Source organism: Nannobrachium achirus (assembly GCF_963921795.1).
Source record: "Nannobrachium achirus genome assembly, chromosome: 1".
Classification (NCBI taxonomy): Eukaryota; Metazoa; Chordata; class Actinopteri; order Myctophiformes; family Myctophidae; genus Nannobrachium; species Nannobrachium achirus.
The window spans coordinates 63,609,677-63,632,207 of NC_137810.1; the positions used below are offsets into that span (position 1 = coordinate 63,609,677).

General features: G+C 40.6%; 2 protein-coding genes across 2 annotated transcripts in view; one reads left to right on the plus strand and one right to left on the minus strand.

Annotated features, from left to right (window-relative positions):
• The window catches only part of LOC308289317 (transient receptor potential cation channel subfamily M member 5-like), a gene marked incomplete at both ends in the record, with an annotated part of 33,273 nt that extends 24,092 nt beyond the window's left edge, over window positions 1–9,181 (plus strand). The window contains 10 exons of the mRNA XM_080730991.1: window positions 154–296; window positions 2,234–2,352; window positions 3,359–3,587; window positions 4,336–4,457; window positions 4,625–4,757; window positions 4,858–5,032; window positions 5,984–6,149; window positions 6,324–6,484; window positions 7,100–7,258; window positions 9,069–9,181. Of these exons, the coding sequence (XP_080587117.1) occupies window positions 154–296; window positions 2,234–2,352; window positions 3,359–3,587; window positions 4,336–4,457; window positions 4,625–4,757; window positions 4,858–5,032; window positions 5,984–6,149; window positions 6,324–6,484; window positions 7,100–7,258; window positions 9,069–9,181 (1,520 nt within the window). The remainder of the gene's footprint in view (window positions 1–153; window positions 297–2,233; window positions 2,353–3,358; window positions 3,588–4,335; window positions 4,458–4,624; window positions 4,758–4,857; window positions 5,033–5,983; window positions 6,150–6,323; window positions 6,485–7,099; window positions 7,259–9,068) is intronic.
• A 4,620-nt stretch (window positions 9,182–13,801) lies between these two features.
• Window positions 13,802–20,568, minus strand: LOC308281884 (small integral membrane protein 24-like). Its single transcript, XM_080722219.1, has 5 exons — window positions 20,523–20,568; window positions 17,703–17,783; window positions 16,760–16,865; window positions 15,398–15,490; window positions 13,802–14,710 (listed from the first exon to the last, which is right to left on the minus strand). The coding sequence occupies exons 2-5, from the start codon at window positions 17,767–17,769 to the stop codon at window positions 14,641–14,643; spliced, it is 336 nt and encodes a 111-aa protein (XP_080578345.1). The 5' UTR covers window positions 17,770–17,783; window positions 20,523–20,568; the 3' UTR covers window positions 13,802–14,640.
• Between the last annotated feature and the right edge of the window lie 1,963 nt (window positions 20,569–22,531).

Sequence of the window (22,531 nt, forward strand, 5' to 3'; positions counted from 1 at the left end):
ATCATCACTTACCTTAACCACAATGGACCCATGTCTAAACAACCATTTCAGCCTTTTATCAGAAGTCAAGTCAGCTCCACTCTGCTCTGGCTTTATTTTTGTATTACTCTCTGTAATAATAAGGCTTCCGTTGTGTGTTATTTTTCACCTCAGATGTGTTGGGTTCATGTTACCAGAGCGATGGGGTCAAGTCTGCTCATCTGCTCAGTCTGGACTCTCCAGTCTGGGGAACAAACTGCGTCCAGATGGCCATAGCTGCTGAATCACTCCTCTTCTTCAACCATGATGGATTAGAGGTTGGTCCATCTCTGACTGTTTGGTTCAGCCGGTCACAGTCCGAGTTATGTTACTGAAATATGGTACATTTACACCATGACACCATTTACGGTCAGCCAGTCCGGTTTTGAGCTCAGGTAAGATATCACTAGTAAGACGCCTCAGTGCGACAAGCGACCTCGCCCTAAAGGGCGGGGTCGCGCCACAGTGATGTGACATCAGGAATGTGGTCTGTGGACATCAGGGATCGCTGTATATGGGCGTAAAAGGGATTTGTTCCCCTGGCATCACAGGGATCTGCATATCTCCATATATGGGCATAAAAGGGATTTGTTCCCCCTGGCATCACAAGGATCTATCTCTCTAACGGCATCATTAATATTGATGACATCAGGGAACTCCATATATGGGCATAAAAGTTATTAGGAATACTGTGACATCACAGTGAAGCCAGAGCGTGATGTCAGAGAGCATCAGAACATGATGACATCATGATGACACCTTTTTGCGGTCTATGGGTTTGCCTGACAACTGTGACATTTGTCATGGTAAACTGCGACCTTCGGTCGCAATAATTTCTATCGTTCCTGTGAGTTCTTTTAGGCTATACAAAAATATTCTATGTACACGGACTGCCTGGTAGGCTAGTGTTGGGCTACAGGTCCTGTCTGATAATAGTGGCCTGTTCATGAATGAACCACATGAAGGTGCAGACATGTTTGAATTGAGTCGGACTTGGTATTCATTCACTGGTCAGTTCTGCCATATTTTGCACCCAAGTTTAATACCTATATTGCTACAGTATATAGGCCTAGGGCCAATTCTGATATCTTCACAAATTGGTACCACCCAAGGTGACCGTAACTTTCTTTTACATTTTTGACTTCCTACATGTCTCTAGTTTACATTTTGGTATGATAACCCTTTCTGAGACCCAGCTTAATTGATGTTATCAGCCGCTAGAGTCGGTCTCCCATCGACTTTCTATACAGGAGGAAAATACCCAGATTTTTTTTTCTGGGTATTTAAGTAGGATGTGAGGGGTCTAACTAGGGGTTTGTCATGATGCTGAATGCATTGCAATCATTAGTTTTGCACACAAAACATTCCTTGGGCTACAAATGGCCCCAGAAAACGATGGTTTAGTGATGAAAAGTGATGAGTCATCACTTTTCATCAGTTTCATCAGTTTTGGGGGCGTTTTCTGGGACCATTTGTAGCCCAAGGAATGTTGTTTGTGCAAAACAAATGATTGCAATGGATTCAGCATCATGACAAACCCCTAGTTAGACCCCTCATATCCTACTTAAATACCTCCTGTATAGAAAGTCAATGGGAGACCGACTCTAGCGGCTGATAACATCAATTAAGCTGGGTCTCAGAAAGGGTTATCATACCAAAATGTAAACTAGAGACATGTATTAGGGAGTCAAAAATGTAAAAAATGTACGGTCACCTGGGGTGGTACCAATTTGTGAAGATATCAGAATTGGCCCCAGGCCTAATATACGCCTACTTATAATGCAAGGATAACATGGACACCGCTGGTCGCAAGGAATACAAGAACGCTCGTCACAAAACAAGTTAGTCCTTTGATTGAAAGAATAAATAAAATAAATAAGAACATAAAGAAAATGTATAGCCTTAAATGATGGAAATTTGGACCACCCAATGAAAGTTGGACTTGGATACAGTTATGAACTTCTAGGCCTACTTCATACCGTGGCTCCGATTATATTAATTATAAACTCCAAAACTGATATAATTTGAGTTCAATGCTTTCTAGATCAAAACCAAGTATTTCCACTCCACCATTTGCAATTTCTTTTGTGTATAGTGAAGGCAAAATATTTGAAGAAAATATCACCTAACAACATACAGTAATTCAATTACACACACATCTGTGTGTTATATTAACAAAGAGAAATGACTAAAAACAGACTTTTCTGCCTCTCAGTCTTCACTGTCTAGGGTTTGGTGGGGCCCCATGGAGAGAGAAACACCAGTGTGGAAGTTCCTTCTCACCTTTTTCTGCCCCCTTCTGCTCTACACCAACCTCATCACCTTCAAGGACAGGTTAGCATCCACTTGTTGTGTAGTTATATAGCAGGGGTGGGCAACTTTGATGATGGCGAGGGCCACTATATTTCCACCTTCACTCCAGAGGGCCACATTGCATATTGCTACGTCCTACTTTGTCATTCTAGTATCTCATACAAAAGAAGCAAAAATAGCAGATCTACAAGCTCAAAACGCATCGCGCTGCGATGCGTTTTGAGCTTGTAGATCGGCTATTTTTGCTTCTTTTGAATTGGAATCCTGAATTATTTTTTGTTGTTTTTGAATTGGAATTCTGAAATGTAACATTTTTATCTAATTTCAAATGCATTTAGTTATATAGTCATGTTAACTTTATGAACCTATATGCAAATACATTGGACATAAAACAAATACATTTTACGACTACTAATACTACTATACTAGCCATTAAGCTACTAATATAGACTGACGGAATGCAGGTCATGTTTGGAATTGTAACAGCTGAAATCAATAATATATCAGTATTCCGGTATTAACCTGCGGGCCGCATCAAGTGAAGGTGGGGGCCGCATGTGGCTCCCGGGCCACCAGTTGCCCATGTATGTTATATAGAGTTCTGAAGTGCAGATTTCCAAACTCGGTAAATGTAATCCGGTGTAATGTTTTTCAGAAGTTACGAGTGAAGTCATTTTGTAATCGAACCGGATCTTTCCGGCGAAAAGTTTGGTTTCGGAGAGACTATGGACAGGCCTTAAAGGAGCTATAGTCAACTTTTTCTTGAAAAACGGATGCTAAAATAAAAATAATGTTTCGAAAATATTTTATAAAAAAATAAGCTTCATATATGTTTTTTTTTTTCAAAAATGACCACAAAAAGCGTAAAATAATGATAAAATAATCATTTTGGCCATTGTCAGACCGACACTTTGTTTACATTCTAGTCTATAGACTAGGATGTAAACAAAGTGTCGGCCCTACAATGAAAAAGTTGACTATAGCTCCTTTAAGTTGAGCGGATTAATCATGTTGCTCCACCCCACAGTGATCCAGATGTCCCAGGATGGAAGAAGTGTTTCCTTATGTTCTCTTCTTTCTGGAGAGCTCCCATCACTACCTTCACGAGCAATGCAGTGATGTACCTCCTCTTCCTCTTCCTGTTTGCCTACGTGCTGCTGGTGGACTTTAAGCCACCGCCCCCTAGTGGGCCGTCCATCCCTGAATGTGTGCTCTACTTCTGGGTGTTCACCGTATTAAGTGAGGAGATCCGACAGGTGAGTGGAAGGAGATTCTCTATCTCTCTCTCTTGACTGAGTGTGTAGGTAAATGGTAAATGGTAAATGGTGCATTTATATAGCGCTTTTATCCAAAGCGCTTTACAGAGATTGTGCATTACATTCACCCATTCACGCACACATTCATACACCGGTGTCGGAGGAAACCATGCAAGGCACCAACCTGCTCACCGGGGGGGGGGGGGGGGGGGGGGGGACAATATTTCAGCCTGTTATACCTGGCAGAATCTTAAAATATACCCTTTAAGGATTAAGAAAAAACAGGTGGCGGAAAAAAATCCACCCTATGCGATTGGACCCCCCTTTCCTACTAGACTATACCTGATACCCTGTGTGTGTGAGGGGAATGTGTGTGTGTGTGTGTGTGAGAGAGAGAGAGAGAGAGAGAGAGTGTGTGTGTGTGTGTGTGTGTGTGTGTGTGTGTGTGTGTGTGTGTGTGTGTGTGTGTGTGTGTGTGTGTGTGTGTGTGTGTGTGTGTGTGTGTGTGTGTTTCCTTTCCTACTAGACTCCTTTCCTACTAGACTAGTATAGCTTAATGAAATGAACTGAACTGCTCACTTCATTTTTGTCCAAATTGTTGAGGAGGCTCTAAGTAAAATAATTTCAGTGCTTTCAATGTTGCCATAGCTGTAATGTAAATACATGATGTGACAAATAGTGTCCTTACATTGACTGTCAACTGTAATCTATCCACTTGATTCAGTTTGATTGATGTGTTTAATTTCAGGCATTCTCTGAGGGCAAAAAGTACATGACTATCTGCCAGAGGATTTGTCTGTACTGGCAGGATTTCTGGAACAAGTTTGACCTCATTGCCATCATTCTGTTCATCATTGGTCTCATCTGCAGGTTGGTATCACTTTTTTACTTTACTATAGTAGGCCTACTTAGTAAATAGAGAGCTAATGTATGAGAAATGCAGAAAACCTGATAACAATCATCAAATAATACAAATATAAGTTGATTAAAACAAATTACAATATATTCAATGTGTTTAATATGCTTGTGTGCTTCAGGATGTTTGAGTGGACCTATGAATTTGGACGAGGTGTCCTGTGTATCGACTACATGGTCTTCACACTCCGTCTCATTCACATCTCTGCCATTCACAAGGAGATGGGACCAAAAATCATCATAGTTGGCAAAATGGTAAGATATAAAACAGATATAAATGCTGTTTTATCATGCTGTTAAGGTGTCATTGGTTACTGATATTATATTAAATACAAAATTGTTTCACTCTGTTCAGATGAAAGACGTCGCCTTCTTCCTCTTCTTCCTGGAGGTGTGGGTTATGGCATATGGAGTAGCCAATCAGGCACTGCTGTATTCCTACGATTCCAACCTAATACGTATCTTCCGTCGAGTGTTCTACAGACCTTACCTCTACATCTTTGGAGAATTTCATCTTGAAGAAATAGATGGTGTGTGTGTGTGTGTGTGTGTGTGTGTGTGTGCGTGCGTGCGTGCGTGCGTGCGTGCGTGCGTGCGTGCGTGCGCGCGCGTGCACGTGTGCGTATGCACGTGAGAGAGATATAGTGGGTCAAGCACCACAGATGTGTAGGCACGAGGGCTTAATCTTCATCACTGAGGCAGATTCAATACGCATCTTGATAACACTGCCAGCGATACATTAACCATACATTGAAGGCCGTGCCGATACCATGTTATACAATGTGATTCAACACAATGCAAATAATTTAGCATTACTTTTCAGTTCAAATCCTAGTGTGAACGGCAGTAGAGAGAAATCAGTCTCAGTGAATTGATACAAGACTTTGATTAAAGCAAGCAGCCCAGCAACATGGTTGTTGTTCGTTTATGTGTAGTAGAATTGCAAGAACCCACAGCTGTGGATCGTTAGCACTCAGTGTGCTACAGTGACACAACAACTGATCGGCAGACAGGATCTTTATACACTTAAAGGATGACTTCCCCCATTTCAAACTATCTTAATAAAAATCTTGTTGGGGGAAGAATCACTGGTAGGCACGTTTCTGAAGTGTCCATAGGCCTCCAATGAGACAGCCCTAGTAGGACAAATTTGACAATTTTATCATGAACATTAGTGAGAACCAATTACACAAAGATGTTATATAGGCATAGTTGAAATGAAGCTGAATTAAAACACTGACAATTTCAGGATTTCCTTATCTAAATATTTAGTAGACACTTTGTTCAAATCACAACCAAAGTATTTTACATGTTTTACAAGAGTCACAGGGAGATAAGGGCATGATGAATGTAGGATTATGAAGTTACTATGATGTTTGCTTGGACCCCGGTATTGGTGCTTGCAGCTATATTCATATTTCTTATATTTTCCCATCAGTATAATTATTGATTCATTATTTGTTTGTTTATTTGTATAAAAGTGACACAACAGTGGGACATGAACTGCACTACCAACATGACACTGATAGATGACGGTTATGAGCCATGCAGGAGCGAGTACAACAACTGGCTGGTGATCATTCTACTGGTGGTTTTCCTTCTGGTCACCAACATACTGCTCATCAACTTGCTCATCGCCATCATCAGGTAGAGAACCAGCCTTCTGTCTTTCTTCTTGGTTTCCTAAATTCAGATCTTCTCATCACTTTATCTCCTACATCACCTTCCCAACACTTATTATTTAATTTAATGTTCTTGTTCTGTTGTTTTTGCGGTTTGATATAATAGTTTGTTGTTTTGTGCCTTCAACCCTCCATGCAGCAACACCTTCAACAAGGTGGAGGAGAAGAGCGAAATTTACTGGAGGTTCCAGCGCTACAACCTTGTGATGGAGTACAGATCCCGTCCTGCTTTGCCTCCTCCGTTCCTCATCCTCTCTGAGCTTCGCCGCGTCTTCTTCTTTTTGATTCGGCGTTGTGGGGGTCAGTATTTGATTGTATTAAAGCTAATGAGCATTATTAAAAAAAGAGAAAATACTTATTTAATCTTTTATCTTTTGGGAAATGTTATGTAGTATTATTTGACCACATGGGTGAAGTTTTGAACAACATGAGAATCATTGTTAACTGTCCATTATATTATCTGTCCATGCATGAATCTATTAATTAATGAATCCACTAATGAATGAATCTATGAATTAATTAATTAATATATGCATGAATATACTGTATGAATGCATGAATGCACAGGTTACAATGATGGTAGTGGTTCCTGAGTCATTTCTCTCATTGCTTAAGATGGTAACCAATGTAATGATTTGATTTGTTGACATTGTCTGATTTGATTTGTTAACATTGTCTGTGCCAACATCAGTTCAGCTGCTAAGAGTGTACATTGTGTTCATTGTGCATGACTGTAATCATTTACCCCAATGTAGGGCCGGCTCTGTACAGTTTGGCGCCCCAGGCGAGATTGGAATTTGGCAAATCAATAATAATATGGACACTTTCACAGTCTATTTTTGATTATGAAGTCCATAACGTCACCGAGTCTCAGTCATGTTTATTTACCAACGATGCCTTGTCTTCCTCACCCAGCTGCCCCTAGCAGACCTGGCACCCCAGGAGAGCAACAGTCTTGCCGGAACCACAAGCCGAGCCTGTGGGTAGGAATCTTTGAGCGCCAAAGAACTTACAGGCCGGAAGACTTTAAGAACTGGGTGACCGAGCAGAAGCAGAACTTCCTGAAAGCCCAGAGTGAGACAGAGAGAAGCTGTGACTCAGAAAGGATTAAGCAGATTTCTGACAAGTAAGATGATGATGATGATGACTTCCTGTCAATCACTAAATGATTGGGTATTGCGTTACATTGCATTGCATTGCACTGAACGGTGTGTGTTTTGAACGGTGTGCAAAAACAGCTGACTGAATCCAGAGGATTCAGCAGATTTCTGACAAGTATGATGATAAATACTTTATTGGATTTAATTTCATGTCAATCACATTTCTATCCTGGCAAATAGAAAGAGTCCATTCTGGCCACTTGTTCACATTGAATGATTTCAAATGTGTTTGTGCGCGCGTGTGCGCATGAGTGTGTGTGTGTGTGTATGCGCGCACGCACGCGTGTGCATGTGTTGTGTACTGTTTAATCATCATCTAGTGCAGGGGTTCCCATTTTTTTTTTTTGTCTCAGGGCACCCCATGAATATTTTTTTAATCCGAGGCACCCCTACATTATAATTTTCACTCCCAGCACCTTATATTTATAGCATATCGTCGTCATCGGGTGGAAACCTTATATGTCCAAAACCGTTCATTTTGTATTTATCATCTATAAAATGTACTTAACGTACTTAACACAACGCCTCGCGATGCGAGGCGTTGTGTGCTTGTAGATCGGCTGTTTTCACTAGTTTTGTGCGACAGTCTTGTATGATGAAGCAGGGCTTTGCTTTACCAAAAGACGTACACATTTGAAACTTGGAGATACGAGGTTTCTGCCCGATAGTGACGATATTTTAGTGATTATGTTGCGAGGAAAACGTTGAGATAATAGCCATTTTGGTTAGAACTGACTGAAATTTATTTTGTACTTCAAGTTTAAAATGATACTAAATATTTTTTCAAGTGTCCAAATAAATTCCAAATATTATCAAATTATCTTGCGGCACCCCTGGACTGCTGTCACCCCAGGGTGCCCCGTCACCCATTTTGAAAACTCCTGATCTAGTGAGACACACATTTGCATTATTGTGTATATTCTTTTGTATTTGACATTTTAATCCAATCAATCAAACAAACTGTGTTTTGGCAGAGTGGACAAAATGGAGAAGCGGCAACAGAAACAACTGCAACAACTGACTGAACAACTGACAAAAACCACGGTCATCATGGAGCAGAGACAGAGAGCTTTGGAGACCAAGGTAACGTCCAGATGTTTGTTCAAATCTCTTCTCTCCTCAGAGGCTGTTCTACAGATAACCATTGATGTTTGTTCTGTCTGTGATAACTCCTCAGGAGCTATTTGTTGCACATGTTGGTCTCCATTCTGTCAAAGAGTTTTATCATTTAAATGAGGGGTCTTCAACATTTTCAGGCCAAGGACCCCTTAGTTGAGAGAGAGATGAAGCACAGGACCCCCACAACCTTTTCAGAGATTCCATAGTTTCATTGTTTGACAGCATCAGTGTATTTTGGATTCATGTCAATTTGTGTTTACAGATATTTAACCACTTGAACTGTCAATACTTAATAAACTTGACCTTTCAATCTGCTCTGTTTCCCTTCTACACCAAACCTCTTTGCCAAAAATAGCCGATCTACAAGCTCGCAACGCCTCGCAGTGTGAGGCGTTGCGTACCGTAGATCATCTATTTTTGGCTAAAGTTCCTGGAATATGGACACTAGGGTTCAAGTGGTTAATATAAAACATAAAAACGTTTCCATAACTCAAAGATTTGGAGGACCCCATGTAGTAACTATGGGGACCCCCTAGAAGACCCTTGATTTAAATCATCATATTCGTTCATGCCTCCATGCTGTTTTTACTGTTTGTGTCCACTAGGTGGAGAATGCTCTCAGTCAGATCTTGGACACTTTGGCCAAAGCACCCTGGGCCACGCCCCCGTCAACCTGAACATCTGGACCAAACCCCTGTCAATCACCACCAGCCTTTAGAACAATCTATACACACAAGTTATGGAATAACAATATAACATTTAGAACAATCTCTTTATGATTGTTTTCACCATTAAATCACCCCATAATGATTCAATGATTGAAGACTTTATTAGAGTTTGCATAGGAAAAGTGTATAGTTTCATGACAGTACAGTTCACTGGTACAAGGTCAACAAAAAGAATACCTAAAAAAAGCTTTCGGGCTTGTTTCAATTGGGGTCCTTTTTTAACTTGTAATATAGAATGACAGACAAATAAAACATAGTACTATGCAGAAGGAAAACAAATAACAGTTGTAAAACTATGTCAAATTCAATAGAAAGGCCAGGGGTAAGGATATGCTTTTTTTCTTTTTCTAGTTTCGAGTAGCAGGCTAGCAGCCACCTCTGTGGCTTTTCAGTGCAGGAAGGTAGGGATTTAAACTTAAGGCCTTTGATATAAAATGTTACCTTTTTTTGCGAAATCTGGGTTGGACATGATCTGTGGAGCAGCCCCTGCTGTTGAAATTGTGAAAAAAAACACGTTTTGGAAGTATTTTGTCAGGTACATGTGTATCTTAGTGGTGTAGTGTATCTTGTACACCGGGCCCATTGCAAGATACTGTACTCTGTCAGCTACCGTGAGCCACCCCACGCTTAGTAAGTGATTAGTGATAAGATGAGCCCGAGATGGAAGGTTAAGCAGAAGCCTTAATTGTTTGTTTTGGGCTGTTTGGAGCCTTGTTTTAGGGCCTTTGAGGTGTTGGACTCCATAGTCAAAGTGGGGTTGAATGTGTGCTCTTGCTAGAGTCTTCAGTGTATTTTTACAGACCAGCGGGGCGATCCTCTGTAAAAAAAAAAACAAGTTTGTTCATTTTTTATTAACTTGGTAGTAATTTTTTCACTGGAAAGATTACCCTCTGGGATGCAACCCAAGTACCATAATTGCCGGACTATAAGCCGCGGCTTTTTTCCCATGTTTTGAACCCTGCGGCTTATACAAAGGTGCGGCTTATATAACGATTTTTACAGCTAACGCCCAGTTTGTTAGTTTTACAATGGTCTTTAACAAGGATTTATATATTGATTTATACAGCTAACGTCCACCAGGGGCACTCTAGCAGGAAGCAGGAAGGACCCCTGCGGCTTATAGTCAGGTGCGGCTTATATATGTAAAGATTTGTTTTCTTTTCTAAATTTAGCTGGTGCGGCTTATATTCAGGTGCGGCTTATAGTCCAGCAATTAGGGTAGGTATTTCGTCTTTTCTTGTTATTATATTAATACCGACTTTGATTGTGAAGTTATCGACCTTGATGAGGTTAGGAATTGACCCTTCTCTGTGGCATGTGCCAGTGGAATGGGATTCTCTGAAGCCAGATTGGAACTCATATATTACAGTTTATATCTTGCAACCTATTTCTTCCAAGACTTTTGAGATAGTAGTAGCGGTAGTTGTCAGGGTCTAGTTTTGCTACCTTTTTTATGCAGGGGGGTTACTTTTGCTACTGTGAAGTCCTTGGGGACATGACACTGGTTGATAATTTTTCTATGTGGGTAATGATTGGAGCAATGGAGGTAGCTGAGTCTCTCAGGAATTTGGGGAGAATTTGTCATGGCCAGTGGCCTTGTTTTAGTGCGCTCGTTTTTTTTAAACACCTCGTCAGTTGTCACCGCGGCGAGTTTAAAAACATCTTTGCGTACCTCTAGATGTAGTATTTTTTGACGAGCTCTTCACCATACTGCCCAGATGGACCGGACACAGTTTTTTAAGCAGTGATTTGGCTATGGTGGTAAAGTAGATGTTAAAACAATTAGCCACATCAAGCTTGTCCGAAATGAAAGCGGTGGCCGTTTTGATGTTTATGTTGATATGGTATAGGGTTTTCAGTTTAGAACTGCAGCCTACAGTAGTTGGTTGTTAAAACATCACACACTGCCACAGAGGTTGTGGGTTCGGGTGCATCCCCCCATTCCGACATGCTGCCATTCAGACATCCCCCCATTCCGACACTAACCTTATACCTACCCCTAACCCTAACCTCTATATGGAAGTGCCGCCATTCAGACAATTAGAAGTCAATGTCGGAATGGCAGCATCTCGGAAATGGAGAGCGCCCCCCTGTGGGTTCAAATCCACCGTGGTGCATCCGGCTTTGTTGAGTGTATATAGGAACACAATTGGCGTGCAGAGAATGTGAGGCAGGGGCTGAAATTTCTAAAAGGGCCTTTTGGTGAAAATATTGAAACCTATACAAGCAATAGACTATGATGGTGGAGGGCAAAACATATCGTTTCTACTGTATTTGAGCAGGGCTTGTTTTAATGCACATGTACAATGGGATACAATGTAATCATGGTAATGTTTAGTAGGTACCTATTGTCCAGCAATTTGTATACACTGTAAACATTTCTTATTAAAAGTACTATCAAATATCTGCACTGTTTTTTTTTTTTATAAACTAAAAATTGTTGTTTAAACATAAATTACTTAGACAGTACACACATTACTTATTTTTTAGTCGTTGTGCCATGTCAACATGAAATCTATCTCCTGGACTCCCTCCCTAGTCAAAGTTCAGAGTTTTTATGAATGTAGGATTAGGATGTAATTTGTTGCAAATTAGGTGACTTAATTTAATTGACCACATTTAATTAAAATAAAAATCCTCTCTCTCACACTTCTGCCAGTGTGCCAGAGATCACCCTCCCCTGTGCCAATGTTGGCACCCGTGCCTAAGGTTGCCTAGTGTTTTCCTCCTTAACCTGAAGACTCACCTCTTCAGACTCCACCATTAGTAAGGGAAAGTTAGCCGATTGTTAGACCAATCTGGGAACAAAATCTAAATCAATAGCTTTCTTCACAAATGTGTTCATAAAGGTGTCTACTATCACCTCTTTTTCAATCACAACTCCCTTCGGAAACTTTGTGGGAGCCAATCAAAGTTGGGGGTATCCCCAACTTTCAGAATGTACTGGTGATGCATTTTGCATCATCACCAGTATGCTGAAATACTAAAATATCTCAAAAAACTGACTGAACACAAAAAAATAACTCAGGATTGTGTTGATCGTGTCCCAAACAACAATAAAATAAGATAGGGTTGTCCCAGAGGTGAAGTGGCCCTTTAAGTAAAAACTAAAATAACTCTTGACATATGACAGTGTAGTACAGGGACATGGCAGACAGGTGGCAGTGTAGGACGTGTTTTGTGGAGTGGAGGAGACTGGTGACAGATCAGACACAGCAACACATCATCATCAGGTGGAAGAGAATATTATAAGGAAATCTGTGGTAACCATGACATAGAAGCACATTTTATAGAGCACACTGTCTTTACTTGGTCAATAAAGAACCAACAATGCCAAATTAATAATATAAAGTATAGTGATTTAAACATGCATGGACATGGTCATGTATCATTATGAGACCTACATTGACCCTTCAACTTCTTGTTTATGTCCATAAAGGTAGGATAAGTGATTTAATTTAATTCAAATAATAACAAAATGGGTCTATATTCTGATAGTACTAGATACTAGTTTTTGGTCCATATGAGGACTTATTTAACTCACATGTCAACATGATGCAACATGACAAAAATCTCTAAAGCTTGTGCGGCCCACTCATCTGACCATTCAGTGCGAAGTAGTTCACCCCCAATATTGATTAGTCATGCCATGGAGACTTGAGTTCAATAATATTTTTGTGTATCATTCCGAAGACAAAAAATATATATTATAGTAAATTTACCCCCATTGATTCTGGATGGGGACCCAAATGCATGGCCCTGAATGGGGACCCAAATGTATTTGGGTCAGAATCAATGGGGGTAAATTTAGGGTCAAGGGTCAAGTACATTTACCACCACTGATTCTCACCCAAATGCATTTGGGTCCCCATCCAGGGCCTTGTATTTGTGTCCCCATCCAGGCCCATGCATTTGAGTCCCCATTCAGAATCTGATTCCCATTCTGATTAAATGTACTATAATATTTTTTTTGTCTTAGGAATGCGACATCTACAAAAACATATCATTGAACTCAAGTCTCCATGGCATGACTAATCAATAGCGGAAAAAAGTCATTTTGGGGATGAACTACTCCTTTAACTAATGGCTCATGCCTACCTATGTACGCCTCTATTTTTCTTTTTCAATGAACCAGGAACGCATATCATCTGATTAGATTTCTGCGTTGGTTATGCAAAAAGTCAAACGTAGGGTAGGAGTGGTTTGCAGCGCTCAAAAATAGCAGATATACAAGCTCACGCATCACTTTGTGCCGCGCAGCAAGCTTGTACATCTGCTATTGTTGAACATTTTTGAATAATAGATTTAGAAGGCATTTGTAGAATCGGGGACTGCCCATAAGTCCGAAATCTCATTAGTCCTACATCTCGTCCGAATTTAGTTAGGGTTAGGTTTTAGGGTTAGGCTGAGGGATATTTTTTACTGAGGTTAGGGTTAGGGTTTAGGTTAGGTTTAGGCATAGTTTTACTGAGGTTAGGGTTAGGTTTAGGTTTAGGCATAGAATTTTTCACCAGGTTAACATCACCAGATTCTGACTAATGGGATGTAGGAACAGTGAGATTTCGGTTAACGAGACTTGTTTTATATCAACAAATCGACACAAATCAATTCAGATTTTTATAAACAACAAAATCATGTGTGACTAGAAGTTCCACATTTGTCCCACTTGTTCAGGATTTATTGAATTCTTCAGATCTACAAGATCTGGTATTTAACCCATTTAGGCCTAACCTATTAGTTAGGCCCAAATCAGAAATTAGCCTACAAAAACTAATATGTTGATACATACTGTACATGTACTGTAAGCCCCTCCCATACACTAAAATGTGTACCCGGCCTGAAGATTAACTGATGTACAGGGTTAAGGTAGTTAAAACTGACTTTTAGTGCTATACTAAGTTTAGTGCTACCCTAACCCTTGTTTTTTTTTTATCTGGAGTCCCTGTTGTGGGCATGCAGGCAAACATTTTCTGAAACTTCTAAACAATTTTCAGAAATAGCTAAAACAGTCTTTAAAAAAGCTTGTATATCTGTGAGCTGTGAGCTTGTATAAATGTGAAAACTTCAGAATAGCAAAGTCTTACAACTACTTACAAAGCCAAAGTGCAGTAACTAAGCAAATCATTAGACTGATAAAGAACGCTTTAAAGTGTTTCAACTGGCCAGCCGAATGAATTTATGATAAGTGATATTGCAGTAGTATCACAATACTGTATCTGTTCATGAGGCAATTGTTAATCGCCAGTGATATCATGAAGGCTGATTTACTTTGGCTTTGTGGGACAGTATAAAGGCTTGATTGATGCCTATAATTCAAAAGCATAAATATAAGACCTTTTACAGGGTCCAGTACATTTGTGTGCACGACACGTATATATAGACCTATATCCCTGTTGTGTGTGTGGCAGTGTGTGATGTCCCAGCAGCCAATAGGATTGGTCCAGGATGATCACATGGCAGTGATTCTTTCTTCCTCTGTATCCAATCCCAGGTTGTCATGACACTGCTCAGCTCCACTTCTATTGGACAATAACACGCACGCACACACACGCACACGAACACGCACGCACACATGCACACACACGTGTCATTTTAGTCAGAGTATTACAGAGAGGAGAGTAGCGTCATGCTTTGATCTGGCCGCAGGCCGTAAGTGGCGTCGCTGGAGTCTGGTTTTATGCTTAACAAGCCTCTGCACCTCATCAGCCCCGTCCACCGCCATTGTAACCGAGGTGTTTTCACTTGCTGGTAAGTAGACTAAATCACATCCTTTCCCCACTTAACACATTCACAGGCCTCTCCAAGTTAATTTAAGTCAATTTTAAAGTCAATAAAGTCAATCATTTTAAAGTCAATAAAGTCAATATTCTTACGAGAAACATTATCTAGAGCCGATTACGTTAAATAATAATAACTTGGAGAGGCCCGTGAATGTGTTAAAAGGGGAGAAAATACGTTATTTAGTCTACCTACCAGCGAGTGAAAATGCCTCGGTAACAATGGAGGTGGGCGGGTCTGAAGAGTAGCAGGGGCTTGTTAAGAATAAAACCAGATTCCAGTAAGCTAAATATGACGTCATGTCCGCTTTCCACGCTTACAATGAGAGTCGGCGTAAGTGTCAGAACTCTCTCTCTCTATAGCGCTGATTTTAGTGCTAGAATAGTAGGAAGGTGTGTGGCTTGTGAAGAATGCGTCCAGTGTCATACCTGATGGGCGTGTCCACAGTGATGTCATAGGGGTTCCCATTTTTCATGGTGAAGACACCGACGCCCACTGACTCCTCCTCCTTAAATCCCTTCCTGCACAAAACCAAGGTATTTAATAAATAGAAGTAGCCTACGCCCAGTGGTGGAAAAAGTACATTTTTTACTTTAAGTAAAAGTATCAATAGTGCAAAGTAAAAATACTCTGTAAAAAGTAAAAGTCTGGAATTCACAATGTACTTGAGTAAAAGTAATCATCTGGGGGGGTCCCAAGATGATTAACTTAATGTGCAACATTGTTTTCTCACTCAACAGTGAACAAACCAACTTAAAGTTTAAGTGTATGGACCAGGCCTGGAATTTTGTCATTTTAGGGGCAAGGCCACTTATGTGTTATGTGTTTGTTGTTGTCCATGTTTTGAGGGCACAAAGGCCAAATGCCAGGGCAGGAAGGCCATCAAATAAAACAAGATTTGGTCCATTTAAATAATTAATTGAATGTAAGGATTAAGGATGATTTAATATGTATGATTATCTGCAGTGAAATATATAATGGTATTTACAATCTGATCAATGCTCAGCCCTGCACCAATCAAACTGTTGGTTTAAGATGGGGATTCAGGGAAGTTAAGGATTCTGAATCTCAACAAAAGACTGTCTACATGACAAGAAAGAGACACTGGTGTCTACATATTGACCAGAAAGAGACAGAGGAGAAAGTGGTACAGTCAGTTGGGCTGGGGTGTGTGTGTGTGTGTGTGTGTGTGTGTGTGTGTGTGTGTGTGTGTGTGTGTGTGTGTGCGTGTGCGTGTGCGTGTGCGTGTGTGTGTGTCTGTACTTAAAACTATTAAAACCAGGCCTTTATGTCATGACATCTTGTGCAGACGCCAAATATCAAAGGGGTTTGGTCTGTTTAGAGGTGCATTAACAGACACTAAATCATAACTTGCTTTCATCCAGTCCAATGTGTCATATTTTTTGTGGTCAAAAGTAGCAGATCTACAAGCTCCCAACATACGCTATGTGATGTGTTGTGAATGTGAGCTTGTAGATTGGCAGTTGTTGCCATTAGCAGTATCAGAGGTATGTGAACCCGACCCTACCCGACCTGACATTTTCGGGCCGGGAAGGGCCTAAAATGGCCGGGTCTTGGGCTCAATGAAAAAAAAAAAAAAAAAAAAAAAAAAAAATATATATATATATATATATATATATATATATATATATATATATATATATATATATTTTTTTTTTACTCTGTGATAGAGTTCTCAAATTCTTCCCCAACCCAAGCCTACACGACCCGACTTTTTGCCCATGTCCATGCATTCCTGACAGTTTGTGTGTAACTGTGAAGGTTCTCACCGTGAGTCTTCACACCAGGCCTTGTTCACCAGGAACACCAGGAAAACCACAAAGAGAAACCCAGCAACAGCTATGATCCCTGTCAACCACTGAGGAAGAGCACGCTCTGAACACACACACGCACGCACGCACGCACGCACGCACGCACGCACGCACGCACACACACACACACACACACACACACACACACACACACACACACACACACACACACACACACACACACACACACACACACACACACAGGCACATACGCGCGTGCACACACAAACACACATTTTAAATTCAGTCAGCAAAAAGGAAAATATATTTAGTTTCCATTGGGCAAAAAACTCTTATCTCCATATTTTTGTGTTTTTTTTTCTTCATAAATGAACACCCTAGCGTCACACAAAAGCATCAAAAGCAGCAGATCCTCAAGCTCGAAACGCAGTGCAAATCGATGCGTTTCGAGCTTGTAGATCTGCTGCTTTTGCTGTTTTTGAATGAGGTTTCCACCCGACAGAGACAATATATTCAAGTTGTAAACAAACATTACGCACATGCAGCCATTGAAAAGAACCATCACATGTAGTATATGAATGGTCAACTGCAGATTTTAGGCAACTCAAATATAATTTGAATTTATAAACAACATCACCTCATACTGAAACATACAGTAGCCCACTGTATCATGCAAAAACCCCAACTTGAAAAACAATACAAAACAAAACAAAAAAATCTAAAAATCTCGGTCATCTATTGAAACTTACTAGAGACAAGACATACATGTAGTGACTGGCGATATGTGTGTCATTGTTTTTTTTTTTACCAGAAACAACATTATGCTGTGTTCCAAATAATAAGTAACAGTTTAACATGTAATACTGAAGGGTCATCATGTTATTGGGTGATAATAAGTCACAGTTTAACATGTGAAAATGAGAGTGGAGTGAAATCCTACCTGTCTGAGCTGCCACCACCCCCAGTAACATCCACACGCACCATGGCACAGCGGACCACCTGCCCATTTCAAACACTGCTGCTGAACAGTAAACAATGAACGTGAATACAATATAATAATTCACAATTCATAGGCATCTAGCACAGGGGTTTTCAAAGTGGGTGACGGGGCACCCTGGGGTGCCGCGACGGCAGTCCAGGGGTGCCGCGAGATCATTTGATAATATTTGGAATTAATTTGAAACACTTGAAAAAATATTTAGTATCATTTTAAACTTGAAGTACAAAGTTATTTTCAGTCAGTTCTAACCAAAATGGCTATTATCTCAACGTTTTCCTCGCAACATAATCACTAAAATATCGTCACTGTCGGGCAGAAAACTTGTATCTCCAAGTTTCAAATGTGTACGTTTTTTTGGTAAAGCAAAGCCCTGCGTCGCACAAAACTAGTGAAAACAGCCGATCTACAAGCACACAACTGTGCTTGTATCTGCTGTTTTCACTAGTTTAGTACATTTTATAGATGATAAATACAAAGCGAACGGTTTCCACCCGACAACGATGATATGCTATAAATATAAGGTGCTGGGAGTGAAAATTATAATGTAGGGGTGCTTCGGATTAAAAGAATATTCATGGGGTGCCCTGAGACAAAAAAGTTTGGGAACCCCTGATCTAGCAGACACTCCTATCCAGAGCTACTTGCAGGTGTGAGGTCAGAATAGGCAGAGTAAACATGAACTCTAGACCAGTGGTTCTCAACCTGTGGGTCGGGACCCCCAGGCGGGTCACCAAATTATTTTGGGGGGGTCCCCAGATGATTAACTTAATGTGCAACATTGTTTTCTCACTCAACAGTGAACAAACCAACTTAAAGTTTAAGTGTATGGACCAGGCCTGGAATTTTGTCATTTTAGGGGCAAGGCCACTTATGGCCTTTGTTGTTGTCCATGTTTTGAGGGCACAAAGGCCAAATGCCAGGGCAGGAAGGCCATCAAATAAAACAAGATTTGGTCCATTTAAATAATTAATTGAATGTAAGGATTAAGGATGATTTAATATGTATGATTATCTGCAGTGAAATATATAATGGTATTTACAATCTGATCAATGCTCAGCCCTGCACCAATCAAACTGTATTGGTTTAAGATGGGGATTCAGGGAAGTTAAGGATTCTGAATCTCAACAAAAGACTGTCTACATGACAAGAAAGAGACACTGGTGTCTACATATTGACCAGAAAGAGACAGAGGAGAAAGTGGTACAGTCAGTTGGGCTGGGGTAACCTCGCCTACCAGGCTTTCTGGGGGAAAGCCTGGTGTTCGTTCACAACAACAGGCCGTTTGGTTTCCGCGCTCTAGAAGAAGCGGCGTCGCTTTGATTTGGTTCCCCCCGTTTGTTTCCCCAATCCCTATTAAAATGCTCGAGTAGCCTAGTGTAGTCTTGCCAGTCGCTAAAAGTTGGACTAAAAGATGCATATACCAAACAATTTTTTCAAAAGCAAAACTACTCCGCATCAAGGAGTTTATTAGGTAGGCCCTAAAAGTATGTCCTTGAGCGCAGGGGAATGTTTTGGGTTAAAACTGAATCCGGTTTGATCTTTCCGGCAATTTGTAGTCCTTTGAGTACTACAACATGACGTTTTGTGGTTTCCGCTCCAGACCGGTTACAAACCCGAAAAGTGAAGTGATTCCAGACTAGGGCTGGGGTGGGGTGAGTGGTACTGGGAGAAAGTGGTACAGTCAGCTGGGGCATTAAGGCCACTGTGGCCTCAGGGCATGACATTTTTTGAGGGGCACAAGGCCAAACTGAGGGGCAACGACGGCCATGGCCTTCATGGCCTCCATGAAATTCCTGCCCCGGTATGGACGGTATCTGCACATTTCAAAAGTGACAATTTAAGGACTTTTTAACTCTCTAAAATGACAAATTAAACATTGGTCAATTTGTTAAATATTAGAGGCAGAAATTGTGAAAATAGTCGATCTACATGCTCACAACGCCTCGCGTAGCATGTAGATCTGCTATTTTCACAACCGTGTTACAGAAAATGTAATGCCTCAACTCTTAGTGCTCGTCAGGATGGGGGGTCCCCAGTTAAAATATGGTTATTTTGGGGGTCGCGGCCTGAAAAAGTTGAGAACCACTGCTCTAGACCATAAGCAATAAGGTAAACAGTCCATAACTAGAATGTAGAGATTACAGTGTAATATTAGTACCTCAAAGAAGCTAGGATAACAGCTAAACAATGAACATTGAACATCTTTAAAAAAAAAAAAAAAAAAAACATGCAGGCTGCAAAAATGACCCTAGCATCTGTCAAAATAAACACCTACCTTAAATTAATTTTGTACATTTGTGGTCAATTAGGTTTTTGTTTTCCCTTCTTTTTTTGAGTGTCCAATTCTTTTTTTTTTACTCCTTTCCCCCCACTTTTTGCCACCCCAGCCCCTAGGAGTACAGTGACTATATTATCACCCTCCCCGCCCGCTTCCCTTCGCGAACGCAGGCCAATTGTGTTCACATCAATGCCCGACAAAGCCTGTTGCACCACGGTGGATTCGAACACACAACCTCCGCAGCGGTGGGCAGGGACTTTAGCACTGTGCCACCCGAGCGCCGAGAAACAAAGACTACAAATCTAAGAGAGAAAACATGAGAACCGGTGATACAGGGAGGGTAGGAGGGATAAGAGTGAAGGAGGGGGTGAGGATGAGAAAGAGCACTCCTACAAAGCAATACATAATCATACACACAAGTCAACAATAAACACAATGATGAAAACAATGAAAGACGAACAGGACTTTTACAATGAACTCACTGCGATGAAAGACAACGAACCCAGCTCAACTATTTCCTCTCCTCTGTAGCACTCCCTGATGTGCTCTGAGTGTGTGTGCATGTATGTATGTGTGTGTGTGTGTGTGTGTGTGTGTGTGTGTGTGTGTGTGTGTGTGTGTGTGTGTGTGTGTGTGTGTGTGTGTGTGTGAGAGTGTGTTAGGTATCACTACAGTATTAATGGTTAACCCAATTCCACAGTCCTGAATTCGAATCAATAGGGCCTACATATTGTGTGTGTGTGTGTGTGCGCGCGCGTGCGTGCGTGCGCACTGCGCACATGTGTGCATTGCAAAGAAGAGTCAGTCATCCATTCAGTCTCATGACAGTGTGTAATATGTCACTAGTTTAATGGTTTCAATCAGTGGTTCTCAACCTTTTCTGGATCCCGGGCCACTTGAAAACATTGAAGCATTCACAGTCCAATCATCTGACCGCTTAACCAGTTAAGTGGACAGATGGGTCCGCCAAGTGCATTTTCAGTGCATGTTATCAATCAGTTGATTGGCACACAGGACATTTTATAGACCTTTTCCAGAGCGCTGTCGTGTAGCTGCTGCTTGTTATGGTTGCGGCTCTGGTTGCCATGTCTGCTCCGTGAAGTCCAGGGATTAGGATTTTGTGACAACCACACATTGGTATTGTTATTTTGAATAACATGTTTATTGTTTAGTTCTTTCTTCAAATATTTAGATAAACAGACAACCACACATTATTGACAAATATACAACAACAATAACTCAAATTCTATCAAAATATAACAGGCAGAATCCTCCAACCTTTTTTTGCCCCCATAATTTATGACAACAGTGTCACGCAAAAGTAGCAAAAAGAGATGATCTACATTAAACGCTCTCAACTGACAGCTTTTATAAATATTTAACAGTGAAAATAATTAATAAAAGCTTGTGATGAAATTACTACATTGAATCCATTGGAAAAACAGTTATTTTTCCATTTCCACCCTATTTGGAGCATGTGATTATAGGCAAAAACCCAAATTATTTTATTTGTTTTCTAATCCTACTAGTAAGACACCTCAGGGTGACATGTGACCATCTGGCCAGTGATGTATATGGGACCAGTTACTCATATATGGAGACCCCTGCATGATAGTCAACAATGTTATGTCAAAACATGCCCATATATGGGCTTTACCAAATATGGGCATTCCCAGATATGTCCTTAACATTGATAACATAATATCCTTAATAATGTCCTTAATATTGATAATATATAGGAATCTCCATATATGGACATAAAACATATGTTAATTAGTAAAGCCAAGCAGAACCTTGGCGAGTTAGGGCATGGGGATCTCCATATATGGGCATAAGGGGGTACCCTAACGGGGCATCATCTGGGAATGCCCATACTGTATATGGACATTTTATTTATTTTATCCTTTATTAATATATATCCATATACATAATGGACTCAATATTAACATTTTCGGCGTGGGATTGATCACATCAGAAATCTCATATGGGCATAAAAGAGATTTTGTTTCTGGGAATGACAATATATGGACTTTCTATTTTATTTTATCCTTTATTAATAATAATATGTATCCATATACATACAATATATTTTATGCCCATACATGGAGATCCCTATCTGAACCAGCCACGCATATATTATATGGGCCATGCCATTGCCATCTGGCCAGTGATATATATCTATATAATGACATCAGGGATCTTCATATATGAGCATAAAAGGGATACCCATCTATGGACTGTCACTGTGATATCACCTGTGATGTCACAGTGACAGTATGAATATCCAGGGTTAGATTTTTGATGAGGTGATGTCACGTGACATCACTTCCTGTACTGACTGAAAGACGAACAAGCTCACTTCCTGTACTGACGGACAAGCTACAACATTTCTCATGGTATACTGCGACCTTCGGTCGCAACAACTAACATTGGCTTAAAGGAGGATGGGCTGGCGGGTGGGAGGTCGGACCTGTGGCGTCACGCTCATGTC

Coding starts and splice junctions, on each gene's coding strand:
- LOC308281884 (XM_080722219.1), bottom strand. CDS start 17,769: ATGGGCAGGTGGTCCGCTGTGCCATGGTGCGTGTGGATGTTACTGGGG. Junction 15,491..16,759: donor GCCTGGTGTGAAGACTCACG/GTGAGAACCTTC, acceptor GGTTTTGTGCAG/GAAGGGATTTAAGGAGGAGG. Junction 14,711..15,397: donor ACTGTGGACACGCCCATCAG/GTATGACACTGG, acceptor ATTGTCCAATAG/AAGTGGAGCTGAGCAGTGTC.